We start from the raw sequence: 23,343 nt of genomic DNA, 5'->3' as shown, positions 1-23,343 counted from the left end.
ATAAATCGTGAATACACTGCATGCTCTCTGTCCCTTCACTTTACAAATTTGCAGGAACCCTTCAAATCCCATCGAAGCTCTCCAATCTGTGTTGTAAAGCAAGCTGCGCACAAAGAAGAGGATAGGCACCGGGACCCTGAAGGCAGACTCTCTCTATCCCTCCTTCTCGCTCTCCCTCTCCCGCTTAAGTCCTCTCTCAACTGGAGAAATCCCAGGGATTGAAGCGAAGTGGAGGAAGAAATGAAGGCTTCGGAGATGTACGTCTTCGTCATAGTTCTGCTCGCTTTTTGCGAATGGACGACGGCGACTCCCGCTGCAGGAGGGAATTCTACAGGTGAGCGTTTTTTGGTGTATTCGTTTCGTTTGGGAGATATAACATCCCAGTGAACTGGGCAAACACTTTATAACATGGTGTTCTTCACTGCTTTATGATATTGCTTTTATTTACTCGGTATTCTTAACATATTAGAACTTTTGTGTGATAGAAAGAAAGGGAAAAAAACACCGAAGTAAATATTAACATTGAAACTATGTTGTAAGTAGCGACAATATTCAATGCAAGTGTATGTCCTCTGACTTTTTCGCCGTTTCTGTTGTTGGTCTTAGTGCTTAGTTTTTGGCAACAAAGCGACTGCAGAGGGAAGCACGAAATCTGGCCCGCTGACCAAACCTCAGAAATTTGAAAGTTTAATTGAATCGCCATGTCTGAGAAATAAACAGAACTCGCTCTTCACCGAGTGCCCACAACTCGAACATGCAGTGATTAGGAACAAGTTTATGCCGTGCTGAAAAGAGAAGAAAGGAAACACAACGTTTCGGCTGTGGAGCCTTCTTCTTCACCCGATTACTTCCTCACCCGAAGAAGGCACCACAGCCGAAACGTTGTGTTTCCTTTCTTCTCTTTTCAGCATGGAATAAACCGATTACTTGTTCCTTTGCAGCCTACGCATGCCTACGCAGCTACTTACCTGAACTATGTGCAGTGATTAGATGGTCAGAACATAGGAATGATTAGAAACGAGACGAAGCCGTTCTGATCACCTACAGTAGTTCATGTGGTCGTCACTATCTTATTGGTCCGAGCATCTTAACCTGTCGTTTCTTGTGCCAGAGGCATCTGATTCAGTTGTTGGCTAAGTAGCTTGTACTGGACTCCAACAACCCTTTGCGTAAAAACTATCGGCCGGTTTTTAAATGCACGTTTCCACTTGTCCCCTCCAGTTCCCGTTTCACTACTAAATCTGAATCGTATTTGAAGTTAAGGCTAAATGTTTTAGAGAATATAACTTGATCTGTGTCCCTTGGATTTTACCTTTGACAAAAATAAGCTGTTCGGTTATTTTAGTCTGTCAGAATAGTACATTTCTTTAAGCATTGGTATGTATTTTGGTTGCTGTTCTCTAGACAGATCGCTGAGCAACAATAGATTTGTATAAAGCAGCGACCAAACCTTTACACCGTATTCTACATGAAATCTTACTGCATTGTAATATTTTAACATAAAATCAATTGATTTAAATTCTACGCCTTTAACTATACCCATATCAGAACTGCTATCGCTGTTATTGCTTGGCCACGTTATAAATAATGTCAACATAAGCTAAGTCTGTCTCTTCATAAAACGAAATCTGAAATGAGAAAGCATTAATACTGTAATAAGCATCACATGTACTCCTGTTATTAATAAAGCGTACTTTTCTGTACAGGACGCTAGTCAACACTCCTTCGTAAACATCACAGCCACTTGTGTGCTTCACAGGAATATCCTCAGAGTTGGTAAAATGACCGGTTACAAACAGCATCGGAAGTCAAATATCTTACTGCACTGATATAGATGGGTTTACAGATAACAGATGTTTAACGTGTAATTGGCTGTTGTGTAGCCTTCGTCGCAAAGTCGCAAAATCTGTTCCGTACACTATGGCAGTTTATTTGATTGTAGCTCTCCTCAGTTGCAATACTGATTTATTGTGCAGCAGAGTGAAGCCTGCGAACCGGCTGCTTTATTGTCCTGTGCGGGAGGGGCTGCTGACAGCTTTGCCTTCCTCCCTACAGTGGTCAAGCCGGGGCACTGCCCTCGCCGGCTGCAGGTCTTGCCCTCGAAGCGGGCGTGCGAGTGTGACGAGGACTGTCCCGGAGACCACAAGTGCTGCGTCTTCGACTGCGGGGCGGTGTGTGTCCCGCCCGCTTTCAGTAAGGGCTTTTCCTTCGCGCACACACGCCGGGGACACCAGGGGGACGAGTTTAATTCTTCGCGCGTGTTTTTTGTTTTCGTGTCGCTTTCCCAGCTCCGTGTCCTACCTCCAAAATACAGTGCCACCCACAAGCCCTGGCCTGATTCTTCCTTTGTTCTTTTTGAAGCCAAGCCGGGAATCTGCCCTCGGAGGAGGCGAGGCTCTGGGATGTGTGCGGAGTTCTGCGTTAACGACAGCGACTGCCCCGGCGACGAGAAATGCTGCAGTAACGGCTGTGGGCACGAATGCACAGCCCCCTACACAGGTAGCGACTTCGGGCGATGGGGATATTTCTGCTTTGTTGGTTTTATTTAGAATCCAACCACTGGGATGTTGTGGGTTACAACGAAATCTACTTTGCCCATTGCTTTACAAAGACGGCGACAGTCATTTTGCAAAAAAAACCCAACAACAAATCCTCACACCGACCCCTGTAGTAAAATGAATTGAAGCTCACCGCAGGCTGCCCGTAAGGGATGAACGCCGCCGGAGGGAGGTCACATTTTAAAGGCATGTTTTAGTATTTGCCGTTAAAACGTGTACTTCCCATCTCGGTCCAGACGCTTGCTTGACGTTCAACTAAAGCAAATATTTCTATACCGAATGACTTCAATCTGCGCGAACAGATGTTGGAAAGCGCTGGTTTCGCGATGTCGCCGCCTGGTGCCTTGCTGGCGCTGTAACTCTCCTCCCCTCCTCCCGTTGTCTCTGCAGTGAAGCCGGGCCGGTGCACACGCCCCAAGGGGACCCCCATGTGCGCCGAGTTCTGTTACCATGACGGCCAGTGTCCCGCGGAACAGAAGTGTTGCCGGACCACCTGCGGCCATGCCTGCAGTGAGCCCTGCTGACGAGGGACGGAGACAGCCTGGACACAGGCTGCTTGTTATACTTGAACCCTCGGGGTTTTTTTTTTCCCAGTACGACACAATATTCCTTCCATGTGTGCAATCTCTTTTTGTTCTTTTTGGTGCCAGAGTATGTTTTTGTTTTTGTATCAGCTCCAATAAAACGGCCTGGTTAGCCTTAAGTACCGTTCTGCTTCTGATTTTGCGTGCGTGAACACACACGCTGCCCATCGATCCCCTTTTTTAACCTCTTCATCCAATTCAGGCACACTCACACCTAAAATCCAATTAAAAGGGGAGCACCCAGAGGAAACCCAGACGAATGCAGGAAGAACATGCAAACTCCACACAGCAGGTCTGCATCCCAGGTGAACCCAGGGCCCCAGTTCTGTGAGGGAGCAATGCTCACCACTGCTCCACCATGTTGCCCACATGCTGTCTGATCACTTTCATACTCAAAATGTCACCCTTGCACACTCTGACTGGTAGGGCTTCAGGGGTATCAAATGAAGTAGATCCCCAGTTTTCTCCACCCACACAAAGCCCAAGTGTTTTCTTAAGTGTCTAGACCCCAGCTCGGCGCCCTTTTTGCAAGCATTCCCAGCCGTGAGTGGCGAAGTTGGCAGAGCTTTGCAAGTTGGAGTCTTGGAATGCAAAATGTTTTTTTTTCCCCCACACTGGGACTCCAAACGCACGTTGTAAACTCAAAACTCAAGATGAATAAAGCCTCTGTCTGCAAGAATCCCTTAGTACCTGGCAGCAGGAAAGCTCAGCTGGTTTTGGTCAAAAAGAGCTCCTTTCTACATAGAGGGTTGGCATGGAGAGAGTAAAGGCAAACAAGAACTACTGCAAACAGTATTAAAATAAATTGTGTTTAGGACATGAAGCACATGGTCTGGGACACAGAAACAGGCCCCCAGTGTGTCTAGTATTGACTGATAAAGTGCCTATAGATAGCCTGTGAATTCTTGGTCAGAATCAGAATGAATGTGCAATGAATTTAATACGTGAAAATAAAAATCACGGTTCACCATCAGCATCAGCCTTTTATTCTAGCAGGAGTCGAGCGGCACACTGCAGCCAGGAACTGAGCAGGTTGTGGTAGGGAGGGAGGAGGGGGAAGGGTTCCCTCCCAGTGTGGCTGTACTCAGTTAGGGTCACGGCATTGTCAGACAGTGCCGTCACACCGGAGGGCTCAGCCAAATACTTTCTTTCCTACGTTACACGCACCGCATTCTTCATCTCTCAGGGGTTCTAAAGCAGGCTAAATTGCTCGTTTCAGCTGCTGCACACAAGGCACACACTCTCTCTTCAGCTGGAGAGCGTCGTTCACACAGCGCACCAACTTTAAAGTGACACCTGCTAATGAGAACAGCCATCTTTCTTTTCCCCCATCTGTTCAACAAAAAAACATGCGCATCTGTCGTGCCAAAGTCCTGCTTCTAATTCCGATATGCAGAAATACGTCAGCAGCAACCAGTTCTCAATTAACAGGATCATTTAAATAAAAAAATACCTTGGCAATACATCAGCGGAGGCACTCATGCTAAAAAATGTCAACATAAAAACCACATCAGTGATACGACTAGGAAAAATGTAAGATGCCCCATATCTTTGCTTATTAAAAACAGATCATTTTCACTCAAGAATAAATAATCCAGCAGCCCTTCCCCTTTATTGTTAATTCCAGATACCTCACATGACAGTAAACAAACTATAAGCCAACAAAGTCGCAAAACAATCACAAGCAAGGAACATAGTTGGGTGGAAAAGTCCTTTTGTCCACAGTTTTAACGGACAGGGAGGCAAATGCTCTTTTAGAACTAACTGGACGAAATCACAACAGCTGTCCTTCCTAGTCCTCCTTGTTTACTAGCCTTAGTGCTATTACAGGTGCAGTTTGTGACAGCTCAGGGACAGTCAATCAGTGACTGTTCTTCTCCCATCTCACGCTCCAAGTCACGAACCAGATCATCATATCCATTATATCTGAAGAACTCCTGGGTTCTCTTCGGCATTAGTCAGCACTTCAAAATGACCTTGAAACCGATTTACAGAATGACAAGAATTACTGACGACTGCACAATATTGCCTTGTCTGTCAAATACACTCCCCGTCTCGCATTCCTCTTTCAAATGAAAATGCACAACAGCTTAGTAAATGGACGTTTTTTTTCCCCAAAGTTTCTAAAATTACAGGCTCTGTTTTCAGCCTGGTTTAAATTAGTGCCTTCTTTTCTGTTCGCTTTTCTTTCACAGCGAAAGAATGACAGCAGCTGTCGGCTCGGAGGGTTCGGCACTAATTACACAGCAGTGCTCGCAGACGTACAGGAATTTCCTTCAGCGACTATTTTTGTTTTCACAGTGCAGCAACAAAAAGGCTGCTTTCCCCCCCTCTCTGTCTCCTGTAGTTAAAATCCAGAGTAACGAGCCCAGATTTCTGGAAGAGGAGAGGAAAAAAGTCCACTTCCTCAGGGCCAAAACAGTAAACCATAAAGCTGAGCCAATTCCCAGTGACTAACACCAGTACTTTTGAAGATATTATACAGGAATTTCGACCTTTTCTTTCTCTAAAGATGTAATAAAAAAGATAAATTGGTGGGAAGGATTTCTGGCGTGTTCTTTATGCTAGTAAAAACAGCGTCTTTCAGACATCTGCTGAAATATTCTGTCATAAAAGAGGTAAATTTGTGAAACAGTCTCACTCATCCAATTTACATAGTTTTTCATAACACAAGACTTTTAGATTCAGTGCATAACATCCCGAAACCAAGTCATGTAACATTCCTCTTCTTCCAACATTCCTGACAGGGCAGTTTTTGTTTCTGAGGAATTGCTCTCCACCGGGACCGTGATTAGTTCTTCAAACCCTCACTCAGATCTCCAGAGTGGCACGCCGTCCGGACTGAATGGAACTGGCGCCCCTAGGCCACCCCCTCTTACAGCAGGGGTACCCCTCTCAGTCTGCGGATGGCGTTGGCCAGTCGCTTGGCCAGCCCCCCGCTGGGCTCCTCCACTTGGAAGCTGCGGGTCAGCAGGTTGTACAGGGAGCCGTAGCCCACGGCGACCACAGTGCAGGTCAGGCAGATGACATTGTAGGGCATGCTGAAGTCTGGGGTGGGCAGGTTCACCAGCAGGGGCTCGGTGTACACCCGTACGAAGTAGCTCGATTCCTCCATGCACGGGAAGCTGGAGAAGGGGCGAAGACAAGTGTCAGCCAGCTTGGCACGGCCCAGTGCCAAGGCAGTTGTTGCCTGGCTGCGCTCAATACGATACGCCATACTGCTAACAAAACCTCTCCCGTTTGAAACCCATTTCTGTGGGCTCAGCCAGTCAGGAGGGTGTCGATAGCAAATTACAACAAACCCTAAACTCCTCCATCATCACTCACTTCCTTTTTTACACTAAAGCAGCAGAACCGAAGTTTGGAAACTCTCCCTGCTGGGCAGAACTTATAATCCAGTTTGCAATGAAAAAATGACAGTGAGAAAGGACCCGAGTAGTTTCTTGATCAGGTCTGGTCATTTGGGTTTTGCAGAAAATAGAGAATACTACCTTTCTTGCAAAGCATAGATGTTTAAAATGTCAGCAGCCATCAGCATAAAGAATCAGTTATCCATGACTTTTACCATACCTTGTGAACTTCTTAACGTAAGAGGTTAAAATACTTTTGAATCCCCTCGGGATTTAAACCTCTAAGTACAAGATGCATACATTTTCAGTCACAAGTGTGTCAGATTGAATCTCATAACTGTATAGATCTTTAGAGAGGTCATCACATTACTGTTCATCGCAGATACCACTTTGTTATGAGGGAATGTCACTCGCTGAATGTCAGGATCTCAATATAGGTCACCCTACTGGCCATTCTGGGTGACAGGTAGAAAGCATGCCTGTTACAATCTCACAGTGTTGCTACAATGCCACTGTGAACATATCTAAAATCCGTGTTAATCGCTATGACGACGTCGCTGTAACCTCCACCGGGAGCGCACAAGCGCTGTTAGGCTTCAGCCTCTATACTCACAAGCTGGTGAAAAGGGGGCGGTCCTTCGTCCCGTTGGTGTCCATGGCAACGACACTTGGCACAAGCGCACTAAGAACAGATGAACTAGAACACAAGAGAAAGGATCTGTCAGTACAATTACTGTCCCGAGAAAGAAAATGGCGCCGACTCTGCGCAGACTTGCTTTATGACCGCCCGATGGATAAGGATTAATCCAGCTGCAGTGTAACAGCTTTAACAACCTCCTTGTGCCGCAACAGCTTTCCGCGTCCTCTCGCTACGCTGATGCAACCCCAGCGAAAACGAAGCACAAATTCGTGGGCGAAATGAAGAGCCCAGTCTCACTGCCTCTGCCTCTTCACCTGTCCAGTCCAGCTCGCCTCACGGCACCAAAACACCGCTGCAAGTCTCACCCAACATAGAAGCCGTGGTTGGGGTCGGGGGTGTACTCCGTCCACTTCAGCAGGGCCCTCTCAAACTGCACGGTAACCTTGGTGACGGAGTTGGGAGGAAGCTGCACTAACATTTCCAGCAGATGGGGGCGCTGACGATCCTTCGAGGGCTGGTAGTGGATATAGCCTGATCAAAAAGATACTCTGTTACAAACTGTTTTCCATTTTCATCTCTGATCTTTATCACCTTGCACACCTCTGCCTGTAATGTTTAGAATTTGGCACTTTTAAGACAAACGCATGGTTACGGAAAGAATAAAAAATTATAAAGGAACAAGTAATAGGTTTAATAGGTTTATTTCATGCTGAAAAGAGAAGAGAGAAAACACAACGTTTCGGCTGTGAAGTCTTCTTCAGGCGCGTGAAGTAGCTTCTTCACGCACCTGAAGAAAACTTCACAGCCGAAACATTGTGTCTCTTTTGAGCATGGAATAAACCAATTACTTGTTCCTTTGCAGACTACGCATTCTGACACAGCTACCCATCTAAAAAATTATAAAGTTTGATAAAAAAAAACAATGAAAGGACATGCGAAAAGTGAAATCAACTCCACCTAGTGGTAAATGAGTGCATGCCAATGGAAAACAAAACAATTGGATCTTGTTTAATTACTTTGAATAAGTGCACGTTATTATCGGAGAGCGATGCTTAGTTAAGGGTGGTATTTACTATAGCTGAAGGCTGCAGCCCATATTTAAAGCTTAGCCAATATTCGTTACAAAAAAAGCGCTGTTTCAATGCTACTGGTAACTCGTCTTCTATAAATATAAGAGTTAATAATATATTTTAATAGTTGATGAGAATAATCAAACTATAACAGCATCGTGTTGGCCAGTCTGTCCACCAGAAATGAAACGTAAAAAAACAGCTTTTAAGTAGCCTGTTTGCTGTTTTATGTTTTGTATAAAAGATGTGAAACACGTCATATGATATTGATAAGACTTATATAACATATCAATATAATTACTAATAACAATAAATGGGTGCAGCAGATAGCCTTGTCGTTTCACAGTGCTGGAGCCCTGGGTTTAATTCCAGACCCTGGTGGTGTCCGTGAGGAGTTCATATGTTCCACATGTGTTTGTGTGGACGTCCTCCCAGAAAGACACTGAAAATACTGCTGGGAGGTTAACGGGCTTGGGAAAATTGGCGCTGGTGTGAGTGTGTGTCTGTGTGTATGGCCTGGCGTTCGGTTCAGGGTATACCCCCGCCCTGAGCACATTGCTTGATGGGGTAGGGTCACCCGCGACCCTGTACTGGATGAAGCAGTGAGAAAACGGATGGCTGGATATTTAGAAATACTCCCAGCGGAGCCGGAGGCCCGAGACTCTTCCCTGCAGTGAGACAGCCTGTGAGCTGCGAGTCTCTGTGACACAAAGCCCTGCGTGTGTTGCTTCCTCAGTGTCTCATTGCTCTTCCAGCTAACGAGTGCCCTGCCGTTACTAAACTAACACACCCAAATGGGAATGATTATCTTGGCCACACCTTTTCCATTTATAAAAGGGTGACCCATCATTTCAAGAAGGAACGACAGCATTCAGTCAAGGGTCAACTCAAAGCAACATAGAGATTGAAAGACCCTGTTGTAATAAGGAAACGTTAAAGCCCCATTTCGGGAGCTCGATCCGGTTTCTCCTGCGTGTGGGGGGGGGTCGGGACGGTGGCGGGGGACGGGCGAGACTCACTGGGCGTGTTCTCCCGGCCCTTGCTGGTGACGGACAGGGTGTGGATGTAGAGGCGCAGGTACCAGGGCACCGTCTCCAGCAGCAGCGCGGGGAAGGCGCGGAACGGGTGGCTGTTGTAGACGAGGGTGTGAATCTCGCCCGTCTGCAGCCCGTAGCCGCCCACGTAGCGCTCCGCGTGGAGCAGGGGCCGCAGGAAGTGCCCTGGAAGAAATACCGCCCGGTGAGAAAGGCTGCATCTCTTCATCGGTAGCTTTTTTGTGTGTTGAGATCTTACCAGTGCATTGAAAAACTTTTAACATGGCATCCTCTGATTTCAGCTCTACAGCTTTGCCTGTACATCCCAATACTGTCTGCACTTTTTGATGCTTCTCTAAGTACTAACAGATTAAAACTGTATCAACATCAAAATCCTTTCCACAGCCAGATTCCGCATCTTTTAATGATAGAGTACGTTTCTGCTACCTACAAGTAACACTCTGCTAGTCTGCATTAAATCCGTCATGTTTTCTCAGTCTTGTACTCTGTCCAATTCCTTTTGAACATCCACTTTAGTTTTTTACTAATCCTCCTGCTTGGGTATCATTTGTGAATGTGTAACTTAATTGACTGACTACACCAAAATGCAGTTCACCGATTTAAATGAAGATGAATGGTGTTGTAATACTCAACCCTGTGGCATTTAACTCATGATGCCACCCTGGATAATACGAAGGGGACATTCAGAAAGCTCTTTAAAAAGGGCAGAAGCTCCACTCCGTGTGCCACCACAGCCTGAAGGACTCCCGTTTCGAAACTAATTCATCAGTCTTAACCTTAGACAAGGAAGTTTGGTCTGCCCAGAAAATCCAGTTACGAACACATTACAAAAACATTTTTCCTCACACCCACTGCGTACACAGCGATGCCAAGAACAGCTTGTCAGCATCAGGTGTTTGGCCACCCTGCTCTCTGACAGGAGGATCTCACCACTGTCCTGGGACTTCCACTTGAGGAGGATGTTGAGAGAGCGGTGGGTGCCAAAGGATTCGGGGTTCAGGAGGTCGTAGACGGTGTAGTTCCTGCGGTCCCCCAACACCGCAGCCTGCGTCAGCGAGGGGGAGGCCGGGTTGAGCTCAAAGAGCTCCCCCTGCAGGACAGGATGAAAAGAGCTCTTGAACTGAACCGTTGCGCACAGATCCCTCTGACTGACTGACTGACTGACTGACTGACTGACTGACTGACTGACTGACTGACTGACTGACTGACTGACTGACTGACGGGCCGAGGGGCCGAGGGGCCGAGGGGCCGAGGGGCCTCTCACCTGGGTGTTGTCCGTGACGTCAACATACACTTTGCTGGAGGAAGCCAGTGGACAGGGCTCGGTCAGGGTGCGAGAGAACATCTTGAACAGGGACCACTCTGCAGGGAAGAAGGAGAACGTCAACCAGCAGTGGCAACCCCCAAAGCGATCTCCCCTAACCCCTTCCAGCATGAACAAGAATAGCTCTGGTCACACTGGTGTGTACAAGAAACTAATATAAGTCCACACATATATAAACAGTTGCTTTTTTAAATTGCAAAGCGTGACACACATTTCTATGCGACTCTTCTCGAAGCCCCCCTGCCAGCTGCGCCCCGTTCCTCACCTCTCTTGCCCTGCCCAGAGGCGTGCAAGTCGAACACCACGCTCAGGGTCTGCCGCAGCTCCCACGCCGTGCTCCGGCACGCTCCGTCCTGAAACAGGCAGAGCTGAGGCCGGGGCGCAGACGCAGCACCCGCTCGGCACTCCGAGACGGAGCACGGTTACAGCCCGCTGGCACGAGGGCGGTCCCCAAGAAACAATGCTCATCGACAAGCCACCGTTTGCGAAGAGATTCAGAACTTCAAATGGCTTTCACCACAACACTCCACTCAAACGTAAAATGCATCACTGTGATTTTTTTTATTTGATCTTTTATGGCTAAGGTAACGATACTAACTGTTCCAGATTATTTGGCACTGAACTCTAACTCTCACCATAACTGCCCAAATGTAATCTTTGACACCAAGGGCGAATATTCCACCACTTGTTCTCTCTGTAACATCAGCCGGATACACACTGCCTGCCACATCTGCATAAAGCTTTATACACAGCTGGTAATCTACAGCGGTTGTGTCTGTGAAGTGTATTCTGTTCCCCTACCTATGTTTTGAATCTGAAATAATTGTAAATATATATTGGTCTATTTTGCTCTTTTGTGATAAATCATATTTTAGTTCCATTATATTGTTGTCAAACCATCTATTAAGCAGAATCCTCACACTGTGCATCAAAGGTGGATGAAATTGCCTTCCAGACTAGACGGTGATGGCATTGTATGAAGGACTGCCGAGGATGCAGAGCTGCCTGACCTTTGACCTTCTCTTCTGCGGACTGCAGCAGCGACGGGTGTCAGACGCTCGTACAATACGTGCCCCAAAATAAAATGGCTTAGATCCGACTTTACCTGGCACACTGGGCGGATGTGGAGGGCCTGCGAGTGGAAGCTGCTGTGGAAAAGCTTCTCGGACTTCAGCAGCATGGCAATGCCAGTCTGGGGGCAGAGGCAGGGGAAATCACGCTTGTGTGCAAGATCTGAGCTTTCTACAGGGCAGGGCAGGGCAGGGCATCACCCCCGTTTATAGCATCCTTATAAAACAGTAATTGAGGAAACATTTGAGACAATGCCAATTTATATGTCATCCCAGGGACGTTGTGCGCTGCTCTTCAAGGTATTATTCTTAGTCCTTAAATAAGTCTAGGACAGGGGGAGTCGATGCACATCAAATCAAGTCCCTGCACAAACAAGCCTTAACTAGCACGGTTTCCAAATGTTCATGACTTACAAAAAGAAGCTGATTTTGGAAGCTGGAGTGAATTACCATTGTGGGCATAGCTGATTAAGACTTTATTAACTGATGAGAGTAACTTACTGCGTGACTCCATATTCACACCAATATTTAAACTGGTTTATATACTAACATTTACAGAAAATCGATAGGATAAACATGCTTTTTTTTTTGCATTGATGACAAAGATGAAGAGATTTTCAACTAATTTCATTCACTTCAGAAAACAAATAAAAAAAGTCCTGCTCTGCTGTATTCATATTTCATATTTAAAGGATATTTTTTCAGTGCCTCCTTACCTTAGAACCACAAGGCAGAAGCTTTTTCCATGGGGTGAGGTTCTCCGTGCACACAATCTCCCGCGGCAACACGGCGTAGCGCAGGAACCGGTGGTCAGTCACTGAACACACAGAGCAGACCATCAGCACGAACAGCAGATACTCTACAACTTCTGTCTCTGCTGATCAGGCACTGCACACACAGAGTTGACACTCTAAAACTTCTACTCCTGCTGAAAATCTGAGGCAGATAATTTCACAAGCCTCTATTTCAGTCAAGGTATGTGCTTAATGGTAAGATGTGGAAGGCATGAGAAGCTCACTCAGTTAGGATGATGTGTCTTACCATTTTACGAGGCAAAAATATACATATAATGGTCCTCTTCTACAACAAGGGCATCTATCAAACCCAGGTGCAAAACAAATTGTGAAAACTACCCTATATATGACTCACCGTTGCCGATTCCCAGAGGTTTGAAGGAGGCGCTTGGCTGGACTGTGTTGGTGGAGTCAATGAAATTGAGGGAAGCGCAGAAGATCCCTGACAGGACATTCGTCAGCTCCTTCCAGGCCCTGTCCACACTGTAACACAGCAATCCCAAGCTCAGTTATTGAACAGCCCTGTCCAGGCAGCACATGTGCATGAATGCCTTTGTTGTTACCGATTGGACTGACCCTTTCATTCTTTTAAGGCCATCGACTCTTGACGGCAGGCGGTGTTCAATTTCTCCTATTGTACCACACCGACACCAAATCAAAAACAGTTTGATTTAGAACAGGACCTTCCCCCCAACTTAACATGCGGTTGAAAATGATCAAAATAGTTTGAAATGTATCCTGGAGCCCTTTGCAGATTTGGTCAAACTGTCCTGCGTCCAACCTGCCTGTACACCACTTTAATACTTCAGATTGTTTTTTATGTGGCACTGACGTAGACTGCCCAGTCATTATTATTTAGGTTTTGGTATTTTGGCACATTGTTCCAAGCATTAACACTTAATGAAAATGTCTATATTGTGTGTTGCCCTGGATGAGGCAGATCTATAGGCAAATGAATAACAAAACGGAATGAAGGAGTTTGTGATCGTTGTACATCCCATTCTCAGGACAGCGGGGTGTGAGGCCTGATCAAACCAAGAACACCGAGAGAGGAGGTGCTCACTCCGAAACGCTGTCCTGGAACCAGACCCAAAGCTCGGCACCAGGGGGCGCTGGCAGGAACGGCTGTCCCCACTGCAGGGTCCTCCAGTAGCCCTGGGTGAAGGAGATGTGCAGCTCGCGCACGGAGAACTTGGAGATGACCTGGCCCAGGGACTTAGGGAACAGCCTGTAGTGAGACACTGAAGTCAGAAGGAAGAGCAAATGTCAGGCTTAACTATCGACTGAAAAACAATGACTCTAGTGTAGTGCTTTTACGAGCCTAAACTGCATTATCCATTCATCCCCTTTCTTACTTCTTCATTAAGTACAAGGATGCCAGCAAGCAACAGGCACAAAGTGGGATACACCCTGGATGGGACGCCAGTCCATCACTGAGCTGACACAAACACAGACACGCACACACCCACACCAGGACAGTTTTCCCAGAAGTCAATTAACCTACCAGCTTGTCTTTGGACTATGGAAGTAAACTGGAGCCTCCAGAGAAAACCCAGGTGAACACGAGGTGAACATCCAAACTCCACACAGACAGAAACTCAGGAATTGAACCCAGGGCCCCCGCAGTGCGAGGCAGCAATGCTAATCATTGTGCCACCTTACACTGCATTTTCTAAACTGAACTCGGGGACCCGAAGGCTCAATCGTAAAATAAGTCTGACTCCCTTTAGAATGCAGAACGGGAGTCATGTTTAAAATAAGAGATGCTGATCTTTGGAACAGCACCGCTAAGCCACGTTGTGAATGCTATGTCCCCGGAAGTACTGGGATTTTTAAATTAATGTGAGGACAAGCTTTTTCTCGGCAGCAACCGTTTTATGTGCTGCAAACACTACTAAGGAATTCATGGAGTGATCTGCAATTACGAAGTGTGATATGAATAACCTATGTTTTGTTTTTAGTTAATTATAAGGAGTTAATAAATATCAGTGGCGCACTATATTGATTTGTTCCACTTACCCTTTTTCCCCTGATGGAAGAAGTCTGTATCCCACCGGGTGCGAAACTGGAAGCTGGAGTAAATATCTCCGGTTGGTAAAGGTCTGATCACCAGCTCCTCCTGAAACTCATCTCGTGTCCGTTCAGGTTCGGTCTTCGGCGGCACCGAACTGTCTGCCGTGTCAGGGGGCCCATCTTCGTTCTCTGGGGGTTCGGTTCTGTCTAATCTAACTTCAGAGGGCTCCCACTGACTCTCGGGGTCCGTCCGAACCGGCTTCTCCGATTCGGTGCGGGGGGACGTCTCCGGCTGCCTTTCTTCAACATGATCAGGCTTGTCCAGTTGCGATGCAATGGTATCAGCGGAATCCTTAAGCAACTCGGAGCTTTTTCTTGTTTGTGCACGATCCGGTTCTGCTGTAGAGACCACATAACCACCTACGATCACCACTGCCAACAATAAAGCACTACACCTGCAAGCTGCCATTTTCCCCTTCCAGACAACTTCCGTGCTTCTGACGAAGCCAGAATTAGCCAATCAGATTTCAAGTGAGTTATTCTGGTACCATAGATATAAAATGGCGAGAGAATCTCTCTTGAAGGTTCTAAAGCAGACGCCATCTTTCTGCAGTCACAGAGTGCCTATATAACATCAAGTTTCTCTGCTTAGGTATCTCATGCATAAGCAGAGCTGGCTATAGAGAGGTCAGTAGCCATGAAGTCTTGTTAAAGACATATTTCAAAATCTGAATACATGATATACATAAACTGTAGAAACCACATACTGAAATCACCCCTCACTGTAGAGGGGAATAAATAATAATAAATAATTAGAAGAAAATAAATCATGCCGCTATAATCCACAGTGTGGCATATCTTCTAATATACAGTAATAATATAATAAGGAACAAGTAAAGGTTTATTCCATGTTAAAAAGAGAAGAAAAGAAACACAACATTTCAGCTGTGGAGCCCACAACCACAGAAGGCTCCACAGCCGAAACATTGTATTTGCTCTGTTTTCGCATGGAATAAACCTTTACTTGTTCCTTTGCAGTCTACACATTTTGACGCAGCTCCCTACATGAACTATTGTAATAGTATAATAGCTAGATTCCAGGGTGGCATGTTAGTTCAATTCCTGGGGTGCTATCCGTGTGGATGTTTGTATTTTCTCCCCATATTTGCACAGGCTTTCTCTGGTTGCACCGACTTTCTCCCACAGTTCCAGACATACTATGTTCCACAGTTCCAGGTGGGGGCTGCACATTGGTGGTGGTGGAGGGGAGTCCCCATTACCTGTAAAGCACTTTGAGTGGAGTGTCCAGAAAAGCACTATATAAGTGTAAGCAATTATTATTATTACTACCAGACATACTGGTAGATTAATTGGCTTCTGGGAAAACAGGCCCTGGTGTGAGTGTGTGCACGTCTGAGTGCTGTCTGTCCAGTCCAGGGCGTACCCTGCCTTGTGCCTGTTGCTTGCTGGGATAGGCTCCAGCTCCCCTGCCACCCTGTATTTGAAAAAGTGGTTAGAAAATGAATGGATGTGCAGAATCCTGTCATAGACTTTTTGTTTCATTTTCACAGACATTTGGACAACTAATATTAAGGCAGACTCTCAGTGATGCACAATAGTGAATCTGGCCCTAAACATCCTTATTTCTACCATTTACAAGAGGCACTAATCAACAGATGAACTAGTTGTGCTACATGAAGAATTATGTTATCAAAAGTCCTAAAGAACAATTGAGGCAACAAACATGGATGGACAGCATTTTTTTTCTGTCTTTAATTTCCATGCCAATTTCAGTGCTGTTTGTCTAATGATCTTTATTCAACAAACATATGTTACCAGTCTTAATTTTTTAAAGTTTTTCTAAACTGCTGCTTTCAAATCAGTGTGACCCAGTGTGTGTGTGTGAATAGTTTTCATCCACATTCCTCTTTTATTGTTTCACTACAGAGCTCCGTGTGTGGCTGCCCACACAGTCTGAAGGGTGCCACAGGGTCAGTGATTCAGCATGGATTATTTACAGTATGTCCTGTTTGAGCGTGTACTTCAATATCCCTGGAACTTCTTTCAGAAAAAAAGGGCGGCTTCATTTTGTGGCTGCGTTAAAATACTCCCTGCTGTCCGTAGAAAGTACAGTCTAACAAATGCAATAAAAGATTCCATTACGAGATGAAGCTCTTAGGAGTTTAGCCAGAAAATCAATTTCACTGACCTGTTAGTACAATATTTAATAGGAAGCTTTTCAATGAAGTGTGTTATGCCACTGGAGAATGGTTTAAATGTCATAGGAGATGCATGTGCAAGATCTGTCTTTAATCACATTCCACAGTTCTGGCTGGAACACTGGACTATGAGAAACAGACTTCAAAGAGGTCAAACACCTTAAAGATGCATTAAGATATTGAAACTCAGAAACATAAAAGATTCAAGTAAAAATTAAGAGTGTAGTTTGTACACTAGACACAGAGATAATGAACAGCTATAGTATAGTGGATGGGGTAACCCTAAACTATGAGAATCATTAGGAAGAGCCTCTGTCTCCTTACAATTTAAACTGAGGAGGGCTGAGACAATATTTGATGGTGACTGAAAATGAGAGGATCAAGGAATTTCTAGAGCTAGAAGCAAGCACGTTAAAACTAGGGCATGGGAAATACATCCAACATGATCAACGGAACAGAGCCTTTTTTTACATATCAGTGAAAATAGCAAATCACTACTGCTGTGGAGTCCGAACCACTTGGACAGCAGACCTCCAGCCTGGAACTCTGCTCCAGCACCCTGAGTGATCCGATAAATTGATGGGATTCTGGCTGCACTCAGTGGTCCACCAGGTCCTGTGATTGAGCACAGCCAGTGTTCTCAGAACCTTTTAGAACTGCATGTTTCTGTTACAGTATGTAGACTACTAATCACATCACATCATAGAGGTTCACAGACTACTAGTCATTGGGAGGGATGTCCATTTATTTTGCTAGTTAACAGACATCTTTATAGAGGAGAACATATCCCACTCCCTGTGACATTCTCTGGTTATCGTGCTTAATATTGTGCTTCACTAACCTTACCACACAGCTGATATCTCTGAATTTTGTCATGTTAGGTATCTGACTTTTATTTCTCCTACGGAGATTCAGCACAGTTCATATAGGTTTTATTGTACCGACGTCTTCATTTTTTATTATTATTATTATTAATTGTACACGTGGGCATTAGAAGAAATGCTGAGGGGGCATCACGGGCATTCAGTTTTTTCTGCCGATCTCGTCAGTTTGCGTTGTACACGGACGGGGAAGGAGACTTCCTCCTGAACCATCCCCCGCGCCCCTTCCCAATATTTCTATCAGTCTCCGCTCGACAGTAACTCTGCACCTCCCCCGCCCCCGTTAAATGTACTTATTTTTATGTGCTTCTTTTTCATGCCCTTTGAATCCTTCAGTCGATCGATCCGTCTCCCGCTCCACGCTCTGCTTGGTACCCCCATCCCCTTCCCCTTCCCCCTGCCAAATGTCTTCATCTTCCAAGCCTCCTCTTTCCGCCGCTCGACCCCGCCCCCTCGCCCCTCGCCTCTCTCTGTTGGCTCGGCGCAGAGGATGATGGTAGAATCTTCGGGCAGATGCTGTATGATCGGCAGCACACTGAACCAATTTTAGAATTAGACGCTACACTGGAATTAAGGATCCTCACATATCAGAGACTCTATTTTCGGATCTCGGTGGTGGTGGGTTCTTTTTTTTCCCCCTTTTTTTTGTCCCCTCCTTTGCAACGTCATAATGGAACACACCTGGAGTTCCAGAAACGGATTTAGGCGTGATCTAACAGTTCATATGGGGGGCACGCACATATAGATAGTATTATACGTTTCCTTTTTTTTTTTGCACAAGGAAAAAAAAATATACAAAGGAAATAGTGTACATACTCGCAGTAATTTACAGCCATCACCCCCCTTTTTTCATCACACACACACACTCCAAGGATCTCTCTTCACCCGTGGCTTCATAGATGCTCGAAGCTGCTATTGTCACACCAAATTAAATCCGCGCTAGCGCTGCTTGGTGGTGACCTTGGCTTCCTCTGTGAGGGTTTTCAATATTTTATTCTCTATTCTTCTGCTATCTCCATGGCTACGTCCGATGGAATAGACAGTTGTGTGCTGCAGCGGGGAAGATCTCAAAGTGACCCAAACATCCTCACCGAATCCAGCATCGATCACGCGCACGGCACAGGTAAGCGGAGCTCACTGGCATGCCTTTCTGACGGAGAGAATAGCTCCGGTTAGGGGGTTGTAGGTGTCGTTTCTCGGCTGAAATCTAACGCGGTTTCCTCTTTCACTTTCTGTTTGCTTATTTTCGGGGGACATAACGTTCCTCAGTATCAGTCGTGCTCTATCCCCACCGATTACGCTGGGCTGTGGACTAACGCGAGCGACCGCATTGGCAGATTAATGCCCTTTATGGTTTATTCTTCCCATTGATCAGCTGCAGAGTGAATAGAGTGAGAGCTTGAATCCTCTTGACCATGCACAAGCCCTGTTTGTTCTTTAAATTAAATTAATTTTATATGTTAATAAAAAAAACGGAATCATTTCTTTCTTTGCAATATTTTAATGACTTCTGGCGTTGAAGGTATTCCTTAATTGACTACCCTGTAGTAAGGCGCCCTAGCTGTAAAGATACTCTACAAAGCGGTTCTTATCTGCATTAATATGCTCCATGTAGCGTGTTGATTGAAAGGCTTTTCTAACGTTCATAACCAGCGGAGCTTTCAGAAGAGTGGAATACATTTTCACGAGGGTCCGTTCAATCACAACACGATTGCCTAGAATGATCTAATTGCAAAGCTCAGCAAAATGACTCAAAACCGGCCTGCCGTTTCTCCCCTCTCCCCACGGTTTTGCAACGTTACCCTATCTAAGCAATTCGTGCGGTATACTGTATTATTAGAAAAGATTCAGTGAAATTGCACTGGAAAATCAGACAGGAAAAAATGAATATAGCGATCGCCAGCGGGCCTAACCATGACCGCCTTGTGACTTTTCCGGTGACAGGAAAGGAATTTTTCAGGTCCCTTTCATTTCTCATGCAAATCTTTAAGAAGCTTTTCTTAGCCTGTGTGTGTCTGTGCGAGAGTGTGAGAGACCGCTGTATCCCCGCACAGTATGACGGGTAGGTGACAGTTCTGTATGTGAAGAGGCAGGCCTACAATATAAAATAAACGAGCACTTTCTTTCTTATGCCTTTATTTTCCATTCCTCTGTGTGTGGGGAAAGGGCCCTTGAATTTCCATCATAACAAATCACGAATAGCTTAGTCTGGGGCAGGCAAGGTAGCAATTCCAAACTTTCTCTAGGCATTTGGAGAAGATGCCTTTTTAGCAGCTTTGACGAGGCACAATGAGATCACCAGTTTTGAGTCACATATGACCAATTTATTTATCACCCTGTGAAGGATGGGGCTTGTTGGGAACACATTCTTATCTTAATAATTTTGCTCTCAATCATCTGAATTATAAAGCGAAGCTCAATTAATTAGAATATGATTAACAAAACTGTGAACGTGGACGAATCTTTTGAATGTTTTGGAAAGGCAGGCAGGTGGCAGGGTGGCGCTGTGGTGAGCATTGCTGCTCTAGGGCTCTGACTTCGTTTCTGGGCCTGGGTTGCTGTCTGTGTGGAGCCTGTATGTTCCTCCCACAGTCCAAAGACGTACCAGTAGACTAACTATCTTCTGGGATCATTGGACCTAGGTGTGAGTGGGTGCAAGTTTGTGTTTTTTCGTCTGTGTGTCTGTCTAGCAGTGGTGTCCCATCCAGGGTGTGTTCTGCCTTGTTCCAGTTGCTTCCCGGGATAGGCTCCATCTCCCCCCCACAAGCCAGGATTGGAGAAGTGGTTAGAAAATGGAGGAATGGAAACACTGGATACGAATTTCCAAAATATTCAAGTCAAAAGATTTTAGGCTCATTAGAAAGTTCCTGCATCTCGGTGGTTGAAGTTGTGTCAGATCTGTAGATTGTACAAACGACTTGTTTTTGGAAAGCCTGCAGAGGTATCAGTAGTTAAGCAACGCATACGCATCATACCAAAGAGATCGGATTATTTACGTATCATGAGGAACCTGTCAAAGCTTTTTTCTTTCAGTCAGCACATTGTTTTGGTAACAGCCAGTGATAACGGGGGAAACGTTTTTCAAATCTGGAGCAGAACAAATTTTATGAGGGGCATTTCTGTGCAGATTGTTCACGTGGACTGTAGTATAAATAAACACATGCTTTGATGGCATAACCTATGCAGTGTACAGCTTAAAGATTGAATTCAAACGATGGTACCATAACATGCACAAAGTCACACCTTATTTTGTGTAATTCATTTGATTGACATAATAGCTTCAAGCATATGAACGCCCTCTTCACATTAATAATGACTGGATCTTGAACCAATGTGCATTGCAAGTAAAGAAGAAAAAGAATCACATCAAAGTATTTAACAGGTTTTTCACTCTTTGAAGTGACCTCTTAAACGAGTTAAAATATTGAAGAGGGTAATATTCAGGAATCTATAGCTTAAATAAAGACGATTCTATTTCCAGGTTTACTACAACAAATCCCCCTTTGTTTGATATTACCTCTATGATCAGCTGTTCTCACAGCGGATATATCCGTGCGTCTGTCAGTCTTTTGTATTACCAGTTCAAGGAAACATGTTCTGTTTAGAGTGTGTATGCAGGTGTGTTTTTAGTTTCTGTGCAAGAGCAGTACAGACGTATAGTACAAATGGGGGTAGGACTGCTGCTAAATTGTTAGATTACACGACCTGTTTGCTACAAAGCAGAACAAACTGGATCAAAAATATCTGAAACTTCATGTATTTAATGTTTAATGTACTAGTTTATACCAATTACGTAATATTATGAGCTCACGTGTAATCATTTCATACAGGAAATAACAATGAACGTTAAGCGCTTTCTCGCATTGTGCACAAAATTCCGTGTTGCGTGTACAGTATATGCATTGCTGATCTACCAAAGACTAGCAACTGCAATGGTGAGATTCTAACTTTATTTTATTGTTAAATGCAGGAACTTTAATTGATAAGACAACTGAGACGTGCGAAATGAAATGAGACATTACATCACCAATAATTTTCATGCGTGTGTATTTTACAGTGAGGAGATGAAAACAAAGCAAAGATTTCATGAGCTCCCTAAAGGTTAAATTCGTGAAATCCCTGTTTAAGTATTTTAGAAATTTTGTAAAATCCGTAGTTTCACGCTCTTATTGTAACGTATATACAGACATTTATAATCGATATCGAGTTTTACTTTCAAAGCGATAACTAATTGTAATTTAATTTGCTTTTCTGCGCAACACCGAATGTAAAATTTGCGGAAAATGTTCCTCTTGCAGCTTTAAATCCATTTTCGGAAATAAAAAAAACTGTTTTAAACGTTTTCCCTAGCAACCTGCAGCGTCAGTAGATTTGGAGATCCATCATCAGTGCTGTCTCAGGAGCAGCGCGGATACTGTTTATTTGGCACATTGACAGCTTGTCTTTATTCCAGGTGTTGTCAAACAGAAAGAAATAATCGAGAGGTTGGATAGTGTATAGTTTTATTTCAATTTAGTCGCTAGGTGGCTTTTAAAGTGCTGTGGTTACAAGCCATTAAATGAACAAGGTTTCTGTAATAATCAAATAAGGTCTAAATGTGGCTTCTGACTGTCAGATAAGTGATGCCATGTTGTTCAGTTTAAAATAGCCTCTCTTGGTTCTGCAGTGCTATGTCCCCCAATCTTTTCCAGTTTGCAGTGTGTATTGTCACAACAAGGCAACAAGACGATAACGCATAAAAGAGCCCAAGTCAACTGAGTTCCACCCAGGCCTATAGTCTCAAGCTTTGCTTTACTGTTAAAATGTTTATTTAGTGTGGTCTTATGCAGCTAGCATAATGCTTCAGAGAGGACACACATGACAGCATAATAATATAATATATAATCATTTTCTTTTTTATAACCGTTAAGTCGAGATGGACAAATGAGTGACTGAACCCTTTCATTATGGTGAGAAATTAGTTATCAAGGGAGAAGCTGATGATAGTGTTCTTCATATATTTAGTGGTTTCCATGGTGACCCACAGTTCTATGGGAATATCTCTGCACCCCCATAGTGCAGGAGAAGCTACTTCATCCTTCCCTTCTGGTAAGAGAGGACGTAAAGTATAATTACATTTTTACAATTTGGAATTGGTAATTATTTCCTTATTTTTGTCTCTCCTTCCTTCAAACACAACATACAATTTGGACCGAACAGTTGTTGCTTAATTTAGCTTTACTGCTATGACACACCTTCTTCTAAATTCTGCATTGACATAGTCTTCCATGGCACTGGCAGGAAATTTGAGCATCTATGAGGAATGCTGCTGATATAACAGGGCTCGGTGCAGGGAACATGTTACCGAACAGACGTCACCCCAGCGCATGGCCACCTCTACCCTATCACTGCTTGCACTACAGGCTCACAAACGCACAAGCACGTGACAAGAGTTGTCGTGGTGTGCAAGACTTGTTCACTCCAGCTCCTGTCAGCCAGGGCGCTGTGGGATCTGCACATTTTGTTACTGTTTACTCGAGTATGAATAAACAAAGCAACAATAAAGCACACTGCACCTGGTGGCACAGTGGTGCAGAGGTTAGCCTTGCTGTCTTGCAAGCGCTGGGTTCAATTCCAGACCCAGGGCTCTGTCTGTGTGAAGTTTGCATATTCTACACCTGTTTGTGTGGGTTTCCTCCCAGAGCTCCAGTCTAAATGTCTTTCCTCTCAGAGTCCAAAGACATACTGGTAGGATAATTGGCTTCTGTTAAAACTGGCCCTGGCTTGAGTTTGTGTTTGTTTGTGT

The 23,343-nt window shown here is 44.8% G+C and overlaps 3 protein-coding genes across 3 annotated transcripts in view; 2 read left to right on the top strand and 1 right to left on the bottom strand.

Moving 5' to 3' along the window:
• The first annotated feature begins 223 nt into the window (after positions 1-223).
• Positions 224-3,238, top strand: wfdc2 (WAP four-disulfide core domain 2). Its single transcript, XM_088937636.1, has 4 exons — positions 224-334; positions 2,056-2,193; positions 2,362-2,499; positions 2,949-3,238. Exons 1-4 carry the CDS (start codon positions 241-243, stop codon positions 3,080-3,082), a joined length of 504 nt encoding a protein of 167 aa, XP_088793762.1. The 5' UTR covers positions 224-240; the 3' UTR covers positions 3,083-3,238.
• A 1,490-nt stretch (positions 3,239-4,728) lies between these two features.
• pigt (phosphatidylinositol glycan anchor biosynthesis, class T) lies at positions 4,729-14,945 on the bottom strand. The gene is made up of 12 exons (XM_088937632.1): positions 14,465-14,945; positions 13,509-13,686; positions 12,801-12,928; positions 12,368-12,468; positions 11,687-11,773; positions 10,847-10,934; positions 10,522-10,619; positions 10,188-10,347; positions 9,222-9,422; positions 7,498-7,663; positions 7,106-7,189; positions 4,729-6,267 (listed from the first exon to the last, which is right to left on the bottom strand). The coding sequence occupies exons 1-12, from the start codon at positions 14,925-14,927 to the stop codon at positions 6,018-6,020; spliced, it is 2,004 nt and encodes a 667-aa protein (XP_088793758.1). The 5' UTR covers positions 14,928-14,945; the 3' UTR covers positions 4,729-6,017.
• A 3,120-nt stretch (positions 14,946-18,065) lies between these two features.
• Positions 18,066-23,343, top strand: part of LOC148818025 (phosphatase and actin regulator 3-like) — a 52,668-nt gene continuing 47,390 nt past the window's right edge. Inside the window, exon 1 of the mRNA XM_088937550.1 lies at positions 18,066-18,681. Within this exon, the coding sequence (XP_088793676.1) occupies positions 18,576-18,681 (106 nt within the window). The 5' untranslated portion in view covers positions 18,066-18,575. The remainder of the gene's footprint in view (positions 18,682-23,343) is intronic.

The sequence above is a fragment of the Atractosteus spatula genome, chromosome 19 (assembly GCF_055471065.1).
Source record: "Atractosteus spatula isolate fAtrSpa1 chromosome 19, fAtrSpa1.hap1, whole genome shotgun sequence".
Taxonomy (NCBI): Eukaryota; Metazoa; Chordata; class Actinopteri; order Semionotiformes; family Lepisosteidae; genus Atractosteus; species Atractosteus spatula.
Note: the sequence above shows the minus strand (reverse complement) of the source record. Positions and strands in the feature narration are given on the sequence as shown.

Bases quoted from the DNA above. Each gene is read 5' to 3' on its own strand.
- wfdc2 (XM_088937636.1), top strand. From the start codon at position 241: ATGAAGGCTTCGGAGATGTACGTCTTCGTCATAGTTCTGCTCGCTTTT. The intron at 335-2,055 runs GTGAGCGTTTTT...TCCTCCCTACAG, and splicing joins TGCAGGAGGGAATTCTACAG to TGGTCAAGCCGGGGCACTGC. The intron at 2,194-2,361 runs GTAAGGGCTTTT...TTCTTTTTGAAG, and splicing joins GTGTGTCCCGCCCGCTTTCA to CCAAGCCGGGAATCTGCCCT.
- pigt (XM_088937632.1), bottom strand. From the start codon at position 14,927: ATGGCAGCTTGCAGGTGTAGTGCTTTATTGTTGGCAGTGGTGATCGTA. The intron at 13,687-14,464 runs GTAAGTGGAACA...TTCTGACTTCAG, and splicing joins CTTCCATCAGGGGAAAAAGG to TGTCTCACTACAGGCTGTTC. The intron at 6,268-7,105 runs GTGAGTATAGAG...CCCCTTCTCCAG, and splicing joins CGCCCCCTTTTCACCAGCTT to CTTCCCGTGCATGGAGGAAT.